Source organism: Poeciliopsis prolifica, unplaced genomic scaffold, assembly GCF_027474105.1.
Source record: "Poeciliopsis prolifica strain line A6 unplaced genomic scaffold, Auburn_PproV2 SCAFFOLD077, whole genome shotgun sequence".
Classification (NCBI taxonomy): domain Eukaryota; kingdom Metazoa; phylum Chordata; class Actinopteri; order Cyprinodontiformes; family Poeciliidae; genus Poeciliopsis; species Poeciliopsis prolifica.
In genome coordinates this window covers 1,499,439-1,519,431 of record NW_026562452.1, presented here as the reverse complement: position 1 = coordinate 1,519,431, position 19,993 = coordinate 1,499,439, and the positions used below count along the sequence as shown (strand labels likewise).

Genomic DNA, 19,993 nt, shown 5'->3' with positions numbered 1-19,993 from the left:
CCTTATAATCTGTACACAAACGTTCCACTTGCTTGTTTATTAGAACCAGGGTCCATGATATCTGTAGCCGTCTGGCACACGACCTGTCTGCTGATGCCCTCAAATGCTCCACCACACTGCCAGAACCTTCCCAGCTGGAGACGGCAGAGCAGCTGCTGAGGGCAGGCTGCCACCTTGTGGAGGGCAGATCGAGCAACCTGGACAATGCAAAGGGAACTGGTCAGAAGAATACTCTTGGTATCATCAAGTGGAAGAGAAAAGGTAATGAAAGTGGCTTTAAAGTCACTGATTACCAAGTTTTATCCCACAATTAGATTTCTTATAGCTACTCATCTTGTGATGCCTTATTTTTTGTCTCATAATTTTTTTGAAGAGGAAATGATTGTCCCTTCCTTTAGCTCATCCCACAAAAGAGATGGATAAAACAACTATAAGGTAATGCACATATGTATGCAATTATAAAACATTATACACACACATTTCTGTTACTGTAAGATTTCCTGAGGCTTGTTATGTGTCTGTCTTACCCAAAAACCAAAGAAGGTGCAATAAAGAAATAATCGTTATCAAATTAATCTTTTAAGGTTTAACTACTGATAAAATAAATTTTCAAATACAGTGTATGAAAGTTAATTTATTTATTTATAAACATGTAGATACACATTTTCTTAAGTCCAATCAACATAATACCATGTTATCAATTTGATGTCTTGTCTGAGGAGACCATCTGTGTTAATCTATATGTGATATAAAAGTTCTTTACATACCGCAACTTCAGGACTATAATCCGCCACTTGTTTCAGTGCGATGTGTGCTCAATAGTCTGAAAATTACTTCAATGATTTTGCGGCACCTCCTTTCCTGCTACATGTACTCTCAAAATGACAAATCCATATAAATATTTCTTTAGCAATAAATCTAAATATAGTTCAAGTCACTGTTTACCGATAAATATTTGTCCTTAACTAACATTTCAAAATCTGTGATATTTTCTGAAACTGAGCTGGGAACTTCTCAGGACAAAAATATTCACACAATTCGGATGAAAAATTATTTTAATTTTCAAGATGATAAAAATAATTTGTGAACTCTGTAAACCATTGCATAACTGTAGTGTAACAATTTAACAAGTGTTAACAAACTAGTAATACACTACAGTAAATGTGATACACAATCTTCAATGTAGAAAAAAACCCATCTAATATTCTAAAGACTTGGACCTGCTTTTGTGTTCACAACACAAAAAATATCAATATACAAACAGTATAATTTCTACAATTATGAGAATAAATTTTCCTACATATCCATACAGCTTGTCACAAAGACGGGACATATAATCTATAAATAATGACTAAACTCACTGACATGAGATGCAGTTTTCTTAAATTTGACACAGTCTTCATTAAATGTCCCATGTTACCCTGAAGAAAAGTATATTTCTTTAAATGATTTTAATCTGACAAATAGAAACTTGAAAACTTGCATTTTTAATGTTCTAATATATTTTATTGAATAGCAGTTCACAACTAAATGCTACATCATAATCAATTAACTGCGCTTCATAATACCTAGTCTATTAGTTGGATATCTAATTTAGAACAATACATTCATTAATTCTTGGCTTTGATATTAAAATAACATGTCATAAATTTCTAGAGTACATAAACCAGCTGGTTCAACGTTTAGATTAATTTGACTTCCTACTAATAGTTTTGCTTAATTTTAACAGCTCCATACATCAAACTCATATAAATGTACAAGATTGCATAAATCTGGCTCCATTTTCATAAAGGTTAAGAAGAAAAATAAAATTAAAAAGAGACACCACAAGTAACAACAATGCAACACAGATCAAACTATTTCAATGTAGAGCAGAGCATGATACATGTATTAATATTCATTTACAAGTCTTTCTATTTGGTGCTTCTCATTACATCAAAAATAAAGACATTTTGGTGTCAAATACCTCATTCAGAACAAATAATTCAGGAAAATTAAGTGGTTATGTATAGTTGGGGTTGTTGATCCTGTATGGCAAATACAGACAAAGATTGGCAGAGAAAATTATATATATTTTTTTTTTCATCAGATTGCTGAAACAAGTCTCATTAGCTAAGCAATTTTTCTTTCAGTTCACATGGCCTAAATGCTCAGGACCATAAGCAATCACATTGTGGTCCACAAAAATTATTGTAAGGCACTAAAATTTTGATTCTGATTGGAGATGTATGTCCTCTTAGGTCAATTAACAATATGTAATTATTAAAGGCACAGATTTGTTTGAAATTAATTGGTCCATTAAGAGATAAAATAAGGAGGGAGAGAAGCAGACTTGTAAGCTGCACAAACCAAATAAGTAGCCATTTATGTAATTTTTTTTTTTTTTAAGAAACAGGCCAAGTGGATTTCTTGATAGACTTAAGACACCCACAGCAAATCAGTTAAACTTTTGTCTGTATCTGTCATTGATGCTTCACAATCATTGTCTGTCCTGGGAAAAAAAACAACAAACAAAAACAAGTAAATTTGATCATCACTTCAACAAATAGACCAAAAAATATATAGATTAACACAGAAAGCACCTTACAGTCATTGTAGGCCTGCTATAACAATCAAAGTACAAACCTACTTATTCAATAACTATTTAGATAAAGCAAAGTCAAATGAGATTTCTTTTTAACACAGTACTGTAGTGAACTTTATATGGCCACTTCAGAAGCACAAAGATCATTTACCAAAACATTTTCTTCGCTGCAGACAACAATTAAACTGACACTGAAATTGCGCTTAAAGTCAGCCAGTAGAGAAAAATCTGGCATCAAACAAATATTTTGTGAGGATTGGACTCATGCAGTTTTGAACATCTGTGTGTATAAACTTGTAAGTAAATTTAGGTAGGAAACCAAAAGATTTTATCTGTTAAGGTTCTAGGTGATTTACCTCTTTTATTCAACAAATTTAGACTTCTACCAGAAGTTAAAACAATTATTAAGAGTAGTGGAGAGAGAGAGAGAAAAAAAATAATCAATGCAAGTCTTTGGTAAAACCGAAAAGTCCATCAGACGTCTAAGCAAAATGAGTTACTGACTCCAAGAGAATTTACATCCTACTGAATAAACATTAAAGCAAAAATCCATCCAAGAACAGAATTTCAGCTGCTCTTAAATGTTGGTCCTTCTTACAAATATCCTTTGTGCTTTCAACTACTATAAAAAACAGCTTATCTGGCCAAGGCTAGAGCATTATTTCAATTCTGTTCAAGGGTTGATTTTTTTCCTCTACAGTGCACGCTATTTGGACGGCTACTAACACACCACTTTGGTTCATTTCGACATTTTCACACAAGACATCTTTAGCATTGTTGGCTCCACAGACAAAACAAAATAGACCAAAGGACTTTGTGAATTAGCTGCACTGTACACTCCTATCCAGTATACAGAAGATAACAAAGCCAACAAAAATATGATAGAATTTAATCAATTAATATTAAAAAAAAACAATCTATAGTAGAACAAGTCAATGACATCATTTTAAGTGACTTACAAAAGTACTGAAAATGTTTTCTTGAATGGATTTACAAATGAAGTCAATCAAAAAAAAAATTAAGATGCATAAGAGATTTTTTATAGGTAATAAAATCTGAGTGGATGTACAACATTCAAACATCTAAACGTATAAGAACAGACTACATTAATACCTTTTTCCAGTAGCAGCGAAGCTTGCAGAAGTAATTAAGCCTTACTTACATTATTATAAGTCAATACAAATAACCTGGCAGTGTGACACAGTGCAGACATTTTTAGTACTTTTTTTTGTAAGTGGTAGCTTTATCGCATAACATGCAATAGCAGAAGAGTTAAGCCTGCATTATATGCTGTAATATGGTCATAAAAATGCAATAAAGTTTATAATATTTTTCCTCTGAGTTGCTTAATTGTCATTTGTGAGAATGTAAACAATGCGTTATCCCATATTCATAAGTAGCAAAAAGTGTACTTCGAGATACATGATTTTCTACTGTATTAAAGCAAGAATAAAAAGTTTCTTTTTTTTTTTTCCTTTTTTACACAGTAGAAGGTCATTTCAGATCGAGAAACTCAAGCACAAGTCCTATGCAAAATCCGCCTCATGCTCAAAATTCTTCATTTACTGCAGAAATCTTTCAGGAAGAATAAGTAACTAAACTGCTAAGAAAAAAAAAATAAACATTTGATAAGTTTCTCTATAAATTTCATACGTCCTAAGCTTGCATACTCCCAAATGTAAAAATCGTAATACCTAATTTCAAATAGTCAAGCTGCACCAAAAGAGCACCACAACCAAGGAACGAGCTGCTGGCTGGTTAAGTTGGAGGAGAGTATGAAAGTTTTATTTCTTTTTTTCTTTTTTAAGGGTGAAGTCAGGACACAGGCACTGACAGTTAAAGTTCGAAATGTTCTTTTTTTTAATCTGCAGAAATACTTAATGGAATTTGGCCTAAAATATTGGAATATTCTCATACACATGTAGTCATAAACATGTCGATACTGTTGCAAAGTTAAACACGCAGAAACCTGTGCACAAAATTCGACTACTTGTGTTTTTTTTTGACAATTCTATACCTTTAAAACTAAGGCAAGGCACTTCAGAATCAGAGGCCGATATGTTCTAGACAATGTCAAGAGGCTAGATTCCTACAAAAAGAAAAAAAAAATCACCACTTTAGGCTTATACCAAATACATTACATGCTTCTCTAATGAATAGGTTTTTTTTATTTCTACATAACAAAATGTACTGATTGAAAAACAGCTTTTTAACATGTAGCATGTGCCTTACTGATATTACAGCTGCTGGTTATGCCTACAATGCAGTTTTAATTTGCACTTAATTGATTAAGATTTTATAAATCTAACTACAGTAGAAACTATTTAAGTACTTTTCTATGAATGTTTTATATGCAGAACCATGCTGTGATTTAACAATATGAAACAAGAAATACTCAAATGTTTCACAGTACACACAGAAGATTCAGACATTAGCTTATGTGAAAAAAAACGACAAAAAACAAAAGCATAACTCTAAAACAAGACAATAGAATACTTACAAAACAACTTAAAGCAAATTACTATATACCCATTAGTAAAGTCCCAGGTTAACAAAGTGCTCTTGATAGGAAATCAAACTTCTTTAGAAACTTGGTCAAAATAATGATGTTTGACTGGTTGCATATAAAAAATGGTTAAATAGTTACTGTTTTTCAAATTGGTTTTATTTGCAGAGGAACAATTTTAATCTGTTATTAAACAGTACTACTAAATGCTTTTCTTTTATTAATGCAGAATACTCATAAAACTATTTTTTGAATTCATTCAAATCAAATACATGTCATTGTTTGAGGATAATCTGTTTATTTATAGCTAGACTTATTTTAGTTTCAGGGCTTAAAATTTAGATGTTCTGTGAAATTTTAAATATAGGACCAATTAAGCAAAATGTATATTTTAAATTTACATGTATTCTCTTAGTTAAAGAAACATTTGAGTTTTGCCCATTTTATGTTAAAACCCCAAGTTACTATGTGTGTTGAGGCTACCATTAACTAGATATTTGTTGAGTTAATTGTGATTATAACAATGCATCAAAGTAAATAAACATCTAAATTAGCTTTATACTGGTTTCTGAAATACCCACTGAAAAACTACAGTTCAAATATATATCCAGGCAACTTCAAGTTCTTCCAGATTTCAGAATGCTGCCAGAAAACAGTGAAAATCAAATCCCACTAACACAAACCCACACAGATTTGAGCGAGAAGACCTCAACGTGTTCACTGGTTAAACTGGGTTAACCTCAGGTCAGGTTTGTGAATCACAATTGTACATCTGTTTTCTATAAAGAATGATCATAACTTGAACTTAGTCAAAATGTAAGCATGATGTCTGCATCTTGAGAAAATACTTTTTTTATTTAAATGTCTGAGCTATCATAGACATGAGTTATGGGCGGGTAACTAATGTAACATGTACATAACGTGAGCAAAAACAAATGAATTCCATATTTGTAACCTTAGTTATAATACTATCAGTTTTGTCAGTCAAACACCATTTTATTTGAATATATTTTAACCACTACAAGAAATTTGTTGTTTAGAAAATGCATTATCTATTAGTAATTTTCCAAAGGGCTAAGTTTTTAAATAGTACCTTGAGTTACTGTACATCACCATTTAAATATTTTTGCTCTACAATAAGGACATTCTGTATTACTAGGCGCACAGGTCTCACATAATACATAATGTTGGCAAGGTTGCAGAACAACGCAACGATCATGCTTTTGGCAAACTATACATTTCTTTGACTGAAGCTGAAATATTACCTGTTGGGGGGGAAAAAGAAAACTGGGATCAGCTGCAACCCAGGAAATTACAACTCATGTAGATTTGCAAAAGAAGCATGCTTGATGACAGACATGGATGTGTGGGACAGTTGGATGAGCCATTTCAGAACTATGCAGTTGCTACAAATGAAATATGTGAGATCTAGGCTTTCTTACCCCATCTATAAGGTCTAGGTCACTACGTAGCTGGCTCTGGATAGAGAGAAGCTTTGACAAGGGGAGCTGCTCCAGCTCTCCATAACTACGGAGAAGAGGCGTTCCGGGGGTGCGACAAAGCATATCAAAGTTCCCCTTAAGCTCCTTCAGCTTGCGCTCCGTTTCTTCCCATTTCTGCTCTGCCAGCTGCCGCTCCGCCTCAGCGGTCTTCGCTTGTTCCTTTGCTTCAAGAGCATCCTTCTGACAAGCTTCACAGGCCTGGAAAAAATGCAGGCATTTTGTTATCAAAAAAACAATAAGAACATTTTATTAATATCACTTAATTTAACACATAATTACTTGTTTGACTTGATGCCAGGCCTCCTCCCATTGCTTGATCTTCCTCTTGGCTTCGTCCAGCTCTCTAAAAAGACGTGCCACATCCGCATTGCTGGTAGTGGAGGTTAGGGTGCTAAAAACTGGGGACGGACTTGGTGAGAAGCTGCCACTTACAAAGTCCCAAATGTTACTTGCTCCTCCATTCAACCCTAAAAAAAAGCATGGTTAAACATTATCATTTAAGAAAGTTTCTAACAAATGCTGAATGTTTTCAAATCCTCTTGAGACAAAGTATCTACCGCAACCGACTTACCCAGAGAATTCTGGGAAGAAGAGGTGGGTGTTCCCAGTAAGCCATGTTCTTGTTTGGCCAGCATGTTTGAAGGCTGATTTGGCTGGGAAACGGTCCCAGAAAGCAGAGACTGTGACAGGGACTGGGAAAGGGAGCTTAGCGGGGAGGTGGAAAGTGATGATGAGGAATTAAACGAGGACGAACGCGCCAGAGACCCTGGAATGTTGACAGGAGCAGATCCACCAAGCACCCTGTGACCTAAAGGAAAACGAAGAGTCAGAGAATTAGCAGCCATTTGATCCAACAGCCAACAGATTGCTTAAACAGACGCATCTTACTTGTCAGTCCTAAACCGCCCTCTTGTTCCTCTAGTTCTTTTTCAAGAGAGGCAACGTTGATGTCACTAAACTTGAGGTCCAGTGCTGACCCTGATGGGATACAATATAAATCACATTAACATTTTAAAACAAAACCAAAAAAAGGTAACATTTTTCCCCGTCTTGACCTTTTACGCACACACTTACCAATGACGGACTCCACTGTGTTGCTTCCCGGATAGAATGGAGTAGCTTTTGCATTCATTGTTGATAAGGTGGTGGGTGAAGAGCTATCCGAGCCAATACTAGAGGCCAAGCTGGATGTTATGCTGGAGGTAAAACTTGATGCCAAAGGGTTACCCACAGAGAATACAGTGTTTTGTGTCTAAAAGTCAAACACAGAAAGCACAGTTTTTATTATTGTATTCTTCAGTAAAACAAAATGTAGAAACTCTTAGAGATACAAACCTGCTTGTCTTGGTCCATCAATTTGTGATCCATGTGTCCCTTGCTCTTAATCTACACATGAACAAGTGACACAAATGCAACAAACTTCAGCAATGTTTGTTGATATCCACATATCGAGTGTTTATTGAGATGAGAGAACAGGTTAAAAATATATTTTGTCTTACTTCTGACTTCTTCCAAATTGTACCACAAGATTACAAATATTAACACCATTTAAGCAAAATTTCAAAAGTAAAACTCTTCAGCTGTCACAGTAAAAATAGCACTATTTATAGCTCAACTAAAATTAAGAAATGCTCCATATTAAATTATAAAAAGCTTGACTGACACTTTTCTTCTGGTATTCTGAAACCCAGAATGACCAACAAGGTAGAGTATGTGAGATGAAATGGCTTAAGAAATGAAAATAAAATGAAAAAGAAAACTAAATTCCAGTTATAAAAATATCCTAAATTGGCAGGGTATTATCCTTTTCTAGATCTGAACAGAGTGATTCTGTGTACCTGATCCTCACGTTCAAAGCCGGGAGCTTTGGGATAGTTAGACGTCAGGGGGGAGACACTGGATGTGGTGGACTCTGAACATAAACTAGTATTAGTTAGGGGTATTGGCCTGCTGATGGATCCCACTGGGGATAACAAACTGTCGCTTCCTGAGCTTGGTGTTACAGTGGAGTTACTAGAACATGAAACCTGAGAAAGAGAAGCGCACATGACTTCAACAAAATGATGATCAAAAATAACAAATTAAATAAAAACTGCTTTTTCAGACAAACAACGCTGATGAATAAAATGAAAATATGTAAAGACTGAGCAAAGAAATGTAAAAATAAAAGATAAAAAAGCATGAATGATAAATATGAGATAAACAAAACTAAAGAACTTTAATTCCACCAAGGAACTTTTCAATCACAGAACTGAAAACTAGAGGAAACATACATGTCCTACTTGTCCGTTGCTACTGTTTGGGTTGGTGCTGGGGTGAGCTCCACTGTTCCACTCAGAGATTGAACACTCAGAAAACTGCTGGGAGCCCAGCTGGGACTGTGAACTTGAATGTATTGCTGACAGCAACGAGCTCATGGTCTCTTCTGTAGAAGGAATTCCTGAAAAGAACCAAAGAACATCATTAATAGAAACTGTCTGTAAAATAAACTTTCGTTCTTTTCACACTTTGTTTGCAGCTTTTGTTTACAGAAGGTGGAGAATTATTGTGGTTACAAATAGAAACACATATTTTCAAGCTAGAAAAGGGATACAAATGTAACTAGAAAAAGCAAAGTGCAACATGTTTCACCTTTGACACATGTAGGCTAATTTAGTTTTGGGACTACCCTCAAATGTTTATCATGGGCATCTTTAATGTCTTACTTGGAATCATGGTATAAACTTATTCACCAAAATATATTTTGAATAAACTCTTTTTTAATTTAAATTTGCCCAGAATTCAACTTTAATTCCAACAGAATGTTACTATCAGCAGAAGTAAGAAGTAAGTAAGTCAAGTCAACTCGAAACAACTCAGTGTTTCAGCAGTTTGTTCCAGATTAGAGGAGCATAAAAACTAAATGCTGGATAGACGCACAGTTCTCCTCAACTTTCAATGCCCTCAGTGTCCATTTTTTTTATTTTTTTCTTTTTGTGAGTGGATATTTTTAACAAACAACCAAACTTGTGTTTGAGGAATGTATGAGAAACATACATTCTTTCAGCCAGCTGACCACCAGTGTGCAACAGGGGTGAGAAGGACAAGAAGGAGCACTGAAGTTATACATTCTGAAAAAATTCTGGTCACTCATTAAATCTCATGACGGGAAATTTAAACCATGAAAATGGTATAAGGAAACCTTTTTAAGGACAGTAACTGGCCCTTGCATAGTGTCTAGTTTTATAGATTATAAGGTTGGCTAATCCCATTCTACAATAACAATAATAGTAATTTTAACTTCCTAACATTATACTTACTTTCTACATGTGCAAATGCACAAAATGGTCCTCTAGGACAATATCCTGTTTGCCGTTTATCATTGCATTTGGTAGATTTGTAGATCTGGAACAAAGTAAAAAAAAAAAAAATCAAATATTAACAATGCAAAACAAAAACAAACTTGATTAGGCAATCTCAAGTATGCATCACAATCAAAACTTGGTTTAAGAATTATTTCTGGCAGAATCTAAACTTACAAACTCTTAGATTTTAAAGAGTTTTATAAATATTTTAATAAACTGAACAATTTTATTTTAACGGAATAAAACAATAACATCTCACTCACCTCTGGATGAAACTGTTGTTCAGTACGAGAGTGACAGTACTGGCAACTGTCTGCACTGTCACACTTTGATGGCTCACCCCATTCATCACCATGTTTCACGTTAGGGCAAGGAGTTGACCTGCATGACCAGAATCAGAAACTTTTCAATGCCAATAGGGACATATCAAAATCTTTTCATTGTTAATAAACAGCTGCTCACCTGTATTTAAATTTCCTTGGATTTCGCCTTCGATCCCTACTATTGTGGTAATGGGGGCACGCATAGCCCTGTCTGCATAGTCTTGGTGGCTTAGTACACTGATCTGTTTTATAATTGGCTAAAACAAAGTTGGTATCTGCAAAAGGAGAAAAATAATGTTCAATCCCCTATTTTATGTCAAGTTTGATCATTTACAACTAAAGTGGGCTTTTATTGTAACCTTTCTCCATGTAAGTGGGGGATACTTACCTTTCCATCGGGGATCTTCAGTCAGAGTTTTCTCAATCATTGCCTGGCTGGCCAGTACACCAGGCTGCAGGTCAGGGATGCCTTCCCCAGATCCCAACTGGCCATTCTGCAGGGCCTCTTGTGCTTGTATCTCTCTGTGAACAAAGAAAAAAAAAATGATTTCACTCTTAAAACTTAAAAGAATACTACAAATATTCCATACGCTGTGAAAGAAAACTGTTAACAGAAATATAGTTTCTCTTCAAATATTATTTGCTTTAACATTTTCATGTTATTCCTCTCCTTCTCAAAATGGGTTTTCTCGTTGTGCTGTGCACATCAGAAAAGGTCATCACTTGCTTTACACGTCACCTGATATCATAGACTGGAGGTCGGAGATCATGCGGTCCATGAGCAAAAGCACAGTGGAGGCCATTCTTCACACAATGCCCTCGAGCGTCTGTCTCATGGATACAAGTGCCAGTCTTGTAATATCGTAGATGGTACTTGCGCTCTGTGTCACCAGTGGTGCGGTGTAAATATGGGCAGCTAAGAAAGCAAGCGCACAGAAAATGCAGATATTTCATCAAGTATCTGAAATTAAAACATTTTCATAAGAACAACTTGACTTCAAGTACAGAAAAAAAAAATTAAAAACGAGCCTGCAACTTTAGGAAAACATCATTTGTCAAGATAATTGATAGAAAGACCAAAATCATTCATTCATGTACAAGGATTTCACATCTTCATAAATGGAAGAAACTATTCTAGTCGCAGTTATTTTTTCCACAGATTGAGCTTTAAAGCATAAGGAAACATGTAACCAGCAAGCCTATTGAATAAAGCAATTTTTTTTCTTTCTTGAGCTAGAGTTGCTATAGCAACACACAAGGTCATACAAAAATAGCTTTTAATACAGAGCAGTAAGTGTAAGGATTGCAGTGTACTGTATGTTTCATTAATCTAGAAAACTGATAAACATTCACTTAATTGATTGGTTGCTCTTAATTAACTGCCATAGAGCAAAGCTGCACTAATTGATGAGACACTGTCAGCCCTTTTAAAATATCCTCTAACAGAGTAATTTTAACAAGAAATTCTAAAACTATTTCTACACTCTTAAAATAAGAATTTAGCAGGTATTTTTCTCTGTTTTAGCAAACAGCAAAATATGTTTACAAGAAAATGAATGAAGATAAATACACATCTTACTGAAATAGCATCTTACTGAAAGTAGCACTTTTGAAAATGTGACATTTTGAGAACAATTTCATCAGCTTTGCTGGAAAAGCATAACATAGGGTGCAGTAAACATAAGTTAGAAATGTCAGCTTCTCAAACAAAGAACAAATCAGAAAGAAAAATCAATTATGCAACACAAATCGTATCTGCTGTGAAATGCTGTTGAATGTAGAATTAAAAAAAAATCAAATATATATTCAATATTTTATAAAAGTGTAAAATATATGTTGCTTTAGAGTAATTCAATGTTGCTTCACTTCCCTCTCCACAGCCACATCTGCTTTGAGGGAGAAGATATGACACCATGGTTTGAATGAGACTTAGTGCAACTGGTGGGCAGTTCAGTGCGATGAAAGTGCAAAATAATCAAACTAGAATGTTTTAGTTGTTCAAAGATTATGCCAGATAACGCAATTGATAGTTGGTATATTTTATAATGAGTGATTTTCAAAATTAGAAAGTAGAGAAAAATTTTCAAGAAAAGGTAGATTCAATGAAGGCAGTTTGAAATTATTATTGTTTAACTTGTCTGCCATGTCACCCAAAACTTACAAAACAATTTTGCAGCAGCATAGAGCAATACATTGCAGAGCATATGTATTGTTCTATTGTGCCTTTTTTGCATTCATTTCCATAGTAAAGGTCTGCTTTCCCCAATAGAAGGTGTGGTCATTTTACAAGAGCTATGTACTGGATCTGGATGTCCTGACAACATCTAAAGCAGACCTTCCTGATTGACGTCTGACAAAAACAGCTTGATGTAGTTAAATAATTTTTCATTTTTAAACAAATTAATCATCTTTCAGTTCACATTTTCAAATACCTATACAACAAAAACTAACAGTGGGCACAAAACATAGGCTTTTACTTGCGATTTTGGGCTGGGATTTTGACAATTTCCAATGATTACTTAAAGTGAATAAAAAAATCCTTTGTGTCATTGTAAATGACACACAAACTATTTGGAAGACAGATAATATCCTTAATGACCTTTTTGTCATTTCTGTTTGCAATATAACAGAAGCTTATTGCTAAAGTTTTGATCAGATAAAACTGTTTTACTTAGTAGTCTGATAAAGTATTCAAGTACATGCTGCTTTAATAAGTAAGCTTGTGCTTAATTAGCCTGTATAGAGTCCAGATTCCATAAAGCATTTTTAAATGTTTTATCTGAATTAAGAAAATGAAACTATAACCCTGAATTTGTAAAACAAAGTAAAGAGAACATTGTTTTGTTTAAGGGATAATGTTCTCCCATCATTGTTTTTAAATGGGGGAAATGTATTCTGCAGTAAGGATTGTGACATTTTGGCTCATTAAAATGACCATCATCAACATGTCAGTGTATTTCTTTTATAACTTTTATTAAATATCATGTGCCAAACTTTCTATTACAAATTCTAAAATTGTTTCTGAAATTGAGTATTTTTATGATTTCCCCATGACATTTCACAGATTTCAATATTTTTAAATGTAGGGACATTCATAATTTCATCTTTCAACAAGGTGTAGTTGCATGCATCACATAACATTATGCAGTTTTAATAATACTCTTTCAGAAAGGTTGTTTTAATATTAACCTGTTGGATAACTTTTAATAACTTGTAAAAGCTCACTCTTTGAAGCTTTAAATAGACTCTATGCCCACTTAAAAATAAACAGCCGATTTGCAAATAAATTTGATTAAGGATGTGGTCAAAAGGACTCCTATTACCACATATGAAAGGGACACTCCCACCTCTGTGCAACTCTGCGTTTATCGTAACGGAGACTTACTCATCTCCATCTGGACAGATGCCTGTGGTCTCATCGTATTTCGTGCAGTAGACGTCGGGGCTGTAGTTAAAAGTCCCGTCTCTCCTCCTGATGGGTCGCCTTCGCCGCTGGTTTAGAAAATGCCAGTGAAAGCAAGTAAAGGGTCTGTGCTGCGTACACTTGTGCTGGAGGAACAACGGGCACTGCTCCGTCCTGAACTCCTTCAAGTATCTGCGACAACGAGAGGAACAAACCAAAGTAGTGTCGTTAGCCGAGCTTAAGTACGGGTTTCCAGTCACCACCGAGTGGACGAAAGCAAAAGGGAAAAACACCGTGACGCGTCGTGTTTGCTTGGTCGTGCTGTAGCTTACTACTACAGAGTATTTTGGGTCGCTAACGTTGGCTCCGTTATTCTCAGCGCTCGCTACGCATTGTTTTCCACGTAGCACTTGTTCACAACATCTGAGCGTACGTCTATAACTGTGCGTAGAAAGAAGGAACTTAAAATAAGGCCGAGCTATTTACAAGCAGAATGGTTAGCGAGTTCTTGGCTAATCATTTAGCATGCCGAGAAGTCTGAATAATGCTTAATACATAATTTAAAATTTGATTCAAAAAGGCGAGCCATCCAACAACGGGCTGTTCGGCAGCAAAGCAAATGAATACGTCCGTCTTCCCTGTCTTGGCGCTGGTGTTGTTAGCAGTCGTTGTTTGCCATGTAACGTAAGGCAGTCACAAAGCCAGGAAAAGCACCATGTTTTTAACGCACATACGAGAGTTGAGGAATGCCAGACGTGCAAACGCGTAAAGGTGCATGCCCAGCTGGCATTTTTTACAACAATTATTTTCCCTAATACTTCGCAGCAGCGTTACTCACGTATAGTGGGTAGGTTTCTCGGTTTGAGGAGACGCATTGGCCGCCGTTTTCGAAACCGACGGCATTTTCAGTCAAAACAATGAAGTGCGCATGCGCTTGGATCTGTTGCTCGTCTGCAGGCACGTCCGCCTGCACGACAACACTGCGAACGGCCATACGGACGTAAGGAAGCGCAGAAAAACATCAGAAAAATACGTTTTGTCGCTACCGAATAGGGCGTATTTTTTATTCTTTGAGTGGACATATTTATTTATAGTTCAATAAATAAGTAGTTGTCACGTAAATTGCTTAAAGTTGCTGAAGTTATTTAAATCACACGACCTGATGAATTATCATGTATGAGCTGTTACGTTTCAGTTTATCACGTGACATTTTCCTTTTTGACTCAAAAGTGTTTTACAGCCTCATTAGAAAATAATAATTCATATAAAGTTATTTGTGAATGTCTTCATGGTGTTACGGAGCACATTAAATATAGCAGGCGTTCTTGTTCTTCAGCTAAAGGCTGAAAGACAGCAAATGTAAAAGCAAATCCTGCCAGGACAGCTGAACTTTATTTCTGGTTCATCTGACTTCAGTGAATACTGAACCTAAATTAAATAAAAAGATGCCTCAATAAACCGCAAATTAGTGGATTTCTATCTTTTGGGAGTTTTCTTTGTTAAAGGTTTCTTTTTTTCAATTGGCACATGCAGGATATGTATGCAACAGCATTCTAAAATGAAAACCAGGTATTTTAAAATAGGTGTATAAAAACTATTTTAAAATAGGTGTATAAAAGCTATGATTTTAGGAAAAGAAAATGAAAACAATAATAATGATAATACAGACCTTTGGGCACTTAAATAACTTAGAAACATCATAATATGTAATCATCAGTCATCAGACTGATGATTAAGTCTGATGACTTAATCATCAGACTTGCATGTGGAAAACATGCATGTTTTCCACTTCAAAAACATGCATGTCTTTTTTCAAGAAAACAATTTTGTTTTTTAATTTCTTTAACCTGCTATTTACTGTAAAAATCAATATGAAACTTGAGACTCTTTACTTCCTCTATGCATCCAATTTCTGTTCTGTTTCTGTTTTCCTTCTGAATCTGGAAGGCCAATCTGTTCAACACTTATTGTTCTGAGTGGTTTAAATATACAAATGCAATTATGTGTCGGATCTATTATTCAGTTGTTGAAGTCCACTGGTTTCACATTCTTGTAATCATGCATAAGCCTTGGCTTAACTTGTCGTAATTGCTTTGACAAACCTCACCCAAGCTCAGTTTACAGTTTGACAATGTCCAGCACCTTTTCAGACTCCACACAAACATTTAAAGGTGAACCTTCATACATAAAACAATGTTAAGGTGTATAATTGAAGCAGCTCTACAGAGCATATTCTATTATCTTAAAAATACTTGAAAGACACAATCTGCTTTAAGTCCTAAGAGACTAAAACACAAACTAAGAGGTTTGGTTCATTTTGCTTTGCAACAGCATCATGCAGAAGAAAAAATGTCTCACACTCCTTTTTTTTCTTCTTGTGACGTCAGCCAACACAAACCCTTAACCTTGCTCAGTAGTCTCAGCTGTTCATAGAGTCCAGATTCAAGCTCTTCTCACAGCCTGTCAGATGAGCCTGTTTTCATGCAGATGTGTGTGTATGGCAAAGGTGATGGCTTGATTCTCCTCAAATTCTGAACGTGATCACAGAGAGTCCTGTTCATATCAATAACCTTGACAGCCTGCATTGCATTATTAGTTGAATGACTTCCTGTAGCCAGACCTCCACTGGTGCTTATAAATTATTGCACACCCTTTAAATGTGATTACTTTCCAGTAGCTCAAATAGATTTTGAAGGACCAATGCATCCTTAAAAATGTGCATAAATTAAAACAGAAAATTTTACAACCTAATTAAGGCAGTAAAACTGTTGTGTGTTAGAAAGATTTATGCTACTATAAAATATCACTCTTAGAATGATGCACTGCAGTGAGTTTTGTAATTTTCAATCACTGAAAGAATCCTAAACATGGTGTTCCCAGGACATGTACAGCTGGAATAACAGTTTGTGGGTTGGACTACTGTTTTTCCCAGTCAGAGAAAAAAATAGAAACAATAAAGTGTTTTTGTATTCTTACTGCACGACACACTAGCTACTTTTAAATTGTATAAACCAGAAAATAGAACTATAAATAATCTACTAACCTTAACAGATACAAATGTTTTTTTTTTTTTGTTTTGTTATTTTTTATTTTGCATCAGCTTCAACCTCTGAGTTGGTTGATGTGGAGGTTTAAATGTTTGCTACCAATAAGCCATTTTTTCTGCAGACAACATTTGATTATTTTTAATAAATGGTAGGAGGATCGGAGCAGTCCAGAACTGCACAACTAACCCAAAGATTTTATGTCAGTTCAAGCTGGTCTATTTTGTGGCAAGAAGAAAAAAAAAAGATTCGGAAATAGACATAACATAAAACTATGCAAATAAATTATGAAATAGTGCTAAAGAAAAACTTAATGACTGCCGATTTGTGTTTGGAAAAATGCATTATTATTTTGCAAAGCAGCTACGTTTGAACACTGATAGATCTGTTTTTTCAGTCTTTATTTCTCCATGCCAAACAACACCTGCCTCTTCTCACCACCCTCAACCTAACAAGATCTGACAAAACAGATCAACAGCCAGCTTTTTATTCACTTCCATATATATATATGTGTATATATATATATATATATATATATATATATATATATATATATATATATATATATATATATATATATATATATATATATATATATATATATAATATTTTTTTACAATATGCTTAAACATTTGTTTTTAATTTAAGATCACAGAACAAGAAAACAATGCGGTCAAAATTTATTAAAGGCATCAAAGGTTATGTCATCTCAAAACTTGACAGTGATTAAAATTTTCTATAAATAGTAATAAAACAAAGGTGATAACCTACACAGCATACAAAACATTGTGTTTTTAAGGTGTTTAGGCAGTTATTTCTGGAAAAGTGGGAACAGCTCAGGGATGTGAACGTTTATTTGGAATCGTCTCGGCAAAGTTTGACTATATGATGATATTCTGTTCAAGAAAACAAAGTTAGAATATTGTGTAAGACAGACACATAGACAATACAGATTATATTTGCTGTGTCTTTGACTCTTCTGCGTTTGTGAGGCTGCATACTCATAATTCACGGAGAATGTGGATGGTACACATGTTTAAGCTTCTTGCTAAAGGCAATTTTTACTTTATATACTGGAAGGGACATGTGGTTTTGGTAATTGAAATGACCCTTCCAGCTCCAGTAGCTCAAATAGATAACATGATTAGATTCACTGTGATGGAACATTTCCTCTATGAGATGGCCTTGGCTATGAAGGAGCCTCTGATTTCTTACAGGTGATGATACAGGAAGTGTTCAGGGAGGTTTGTATGTTGAATTGCAACATACAATGCTTATTTTTTACTTATTCTGTGCAAAAGCTTTACTCTTTGTTGTTAGAATCAGTTCTCTTTATCTTTGCCACACCAAATGCTTGAAAGAAAAACAACTTTAAGTCAAAAAGAAACACTTCAATACACTCAGCTTATCTTCTTAAGAATACACAAAAACTCGTCTTTTTATTCCTACTTGAGAGGGGTTTTTTTGTTCATAAAGCGAGCAAATTATCTAAGGCACAACCGAATGAAGCTGAGTAACTCTAAAAGAGAATAACAATTTTACTTGAATATGAAAAATTTCATGGAGTAAATTTATTTAAAAACTGTTCTAGTTATTTCAGTCACACTTCTGAAACTTTCTCCCTGACAGGGAGGTGTAAATCAAGGCTGTGGTGGCAAAAGCGGTTCACTACTGACCAGCCAGCCTTCTGCTTGACAAAGAAACGCAACTTGTCCCTGAAGGTTTCTCCGAGAAAGCTGTAGATAATGGGGTTGAGGCAACTGTTGGAGAATGCCGCCAGGTTAACAATGTGACCTGTGAGTGGGTAGTCGTGCCACAGGGTGGTAGCAGTCCTCTTCGATGGGTTGGCTGTGCCCTGCAGCAGTTGGATGCTAATAAAAACATTCTCTGGTAGCCAACAGATGAAGAACACCAAAACCACCACCACAATCATCCGCAGGGCTTTCTGCCGCCGGTGCCACAACCCACGGTGCTTCTGGGCTCTCATGAGGATTCGAACAATCAGGGAGTAGCATAGACCAATAATGGAGAAAGGGACCAAAAAGCCAATGGTCACCTCCAGCCACTGGATCTCAAAGACATTGGCGAAGCAAAAATGCACTTCACCCCTGTGTTGAGTTTGTACTATTGTGAAAGGCAGGAGGGTGGCAAAGATGGAGGCCATCCAGATGAGACCACAGCTCAACTTGGCGTGTTGCATAGTTCTCAAAGGGCAGCTGCTCATGGAGCTGGCCAGGGCGATATATCTGTCAAAACTCATCCAAGTTAGGAAGAAGATACTGCTGTACATGTTGATCTGGAGGAAGAGGGACATGAAGGTGCAGAGGACAGCGTAGTCATAGTATTTTTCATTTAGGTTAAAAACCTCAATCAGGGAATCTGCCACCAGGATGAGGTCAGCCACAGCCAAATTCACAAAGTAGAGATCAGGAATGGTCATCTTCTCTCTGTGGGTCAGGTTTACCACCAAAATCAGGATGTTCCCAATAAATCCAATTGGAAAGAGAAGGATAGTGTACAGGCAGGATAAGAAGAGGCCAATCATGTAAAACTGGTATTTTTCATAGTTTTCACTTGTGCTGTTTCTGAATGAAGTGTTCAGTTCCTCCGTAGTATTATTATATATCCAAATCAAAGCAGATGACCTCCCTTCCATACTGATTTTGGTCAGTCTGTTTTAGATCAAAAGTCACATGTAAGTCACATCCAGCAGCTACATCATGACACCATGCCAGTTCCCAGTTTTCTCTCTTTGAAGGGAAAGTCATCTATGCTGTATTGACATGCTGACAGAAGTCAAGCTAGTAAAACATGTTTTGAATATTTGACTCCATATTGGCATCAAGTTTCATCTGCCAGTAAGCTTAGGATGAAAAACAGAAGGACTTCCATGTCTTGAAATCAACTTTGACCTTCTCCTCGGATGAGGTACATGGTTCCAATTGTTGAACGTGGGATCGGGAGATTAAGAAGGGGTTTTTTTTCTCCTCTTTTGAGTCATCTGATTGGAGTGCTGCTTTGTTCCGTGGATCTTTATTCAGTGAGAAAAGCCTTGAGATGCGACTGCTGTAACGCCTAAGCTGTGGAAACAATACCAGGGAAGTAATTAGAGAACAAAACATTTAAAAATCAGCAATCACGAACCCATGTTAATCAACACTTTTTAAAAAATTAACATTATTTGCAGTCAGCTTGATGGCGGCTTTTATAAGGTAGAAAAAAGATAATTGCAAACTCTATGAGCACATTAACATTCATGTTTTGGACTTAAACAGATGCATTGAAAT

General features: G+C 35.5%; 2 protein-coding genes across 3 annotated transcripts; both read right to left on the bottom strand.

Moving 5' to 3' along the window:
- Positions 1 to 1,037: 1,037 nt before the first annotated feature.
- On the bottom strand, positions 1,038 to 14,578 carry unkl (unk like zinc finger). Of its 2 annotated transcripts, XM_055021587.1 has the most exons (16): positions 14,501 to 14,578; positions 13,645 to 13,854; positions 10,999 to 11,175; positions 10,648 to 10,781; positions 10,399 to 10,534; positions 10,200 to 10,317; positions 9,892 to 9,976; positions 8,866 to 9,032; positions 8,431 to 8,619; positions 7,928 to 7,978; positions 7,667 to 7,844; positions 7,481 to 7,570; positions 7,164 to 7,400; positions 6,872 to 7,059; positions 6,533 to 6,790; positions 1,038 to 6,355 (listed from the first exon to the last, which is right to left on the bottom strand). In XM_055021587.1, the coding sequence occupies exons 1-16, from the start codon at positions 14,563 to 14,565 to the stop codon at positions 6,200 to 6,202; spliced, it is 2,439 nt and encodes an 812-aa protein (XP_054877562.1). In that variant the 5' UTR covers positions 14,566 to 14,578; the 3' UTR covers positions 1,038 to 6,199. The 2 variants fall into 2 exon arrangements, with proteins under 2 accessions (XP_054877562.1, XP_054877563.1); XM_055021588.1 differs by lacking the exon at positions 8,431 to 8,619.
- A 3,612-nt stretch (positions 14,579 to 18,190) lies between these two features.
- On the bottom strand, positions 18,191 to 19,362 carry gper1 (G protein-coupled estrogen receptor 1). Its single transcript, XM_055021591.1, has one exon. The coding sequence runs from the start codon at positions 19,360 to 19,362 to the stop codon at positions 18,307 to 18,309; it is 1,056 nt and encodes a 351-aa protein (XP_054877566.1). The 3' UTR covers positions 18,191 to 18,306.
- Positions 19,363 to 19,993: the final 631 nt, after the last annotated feature.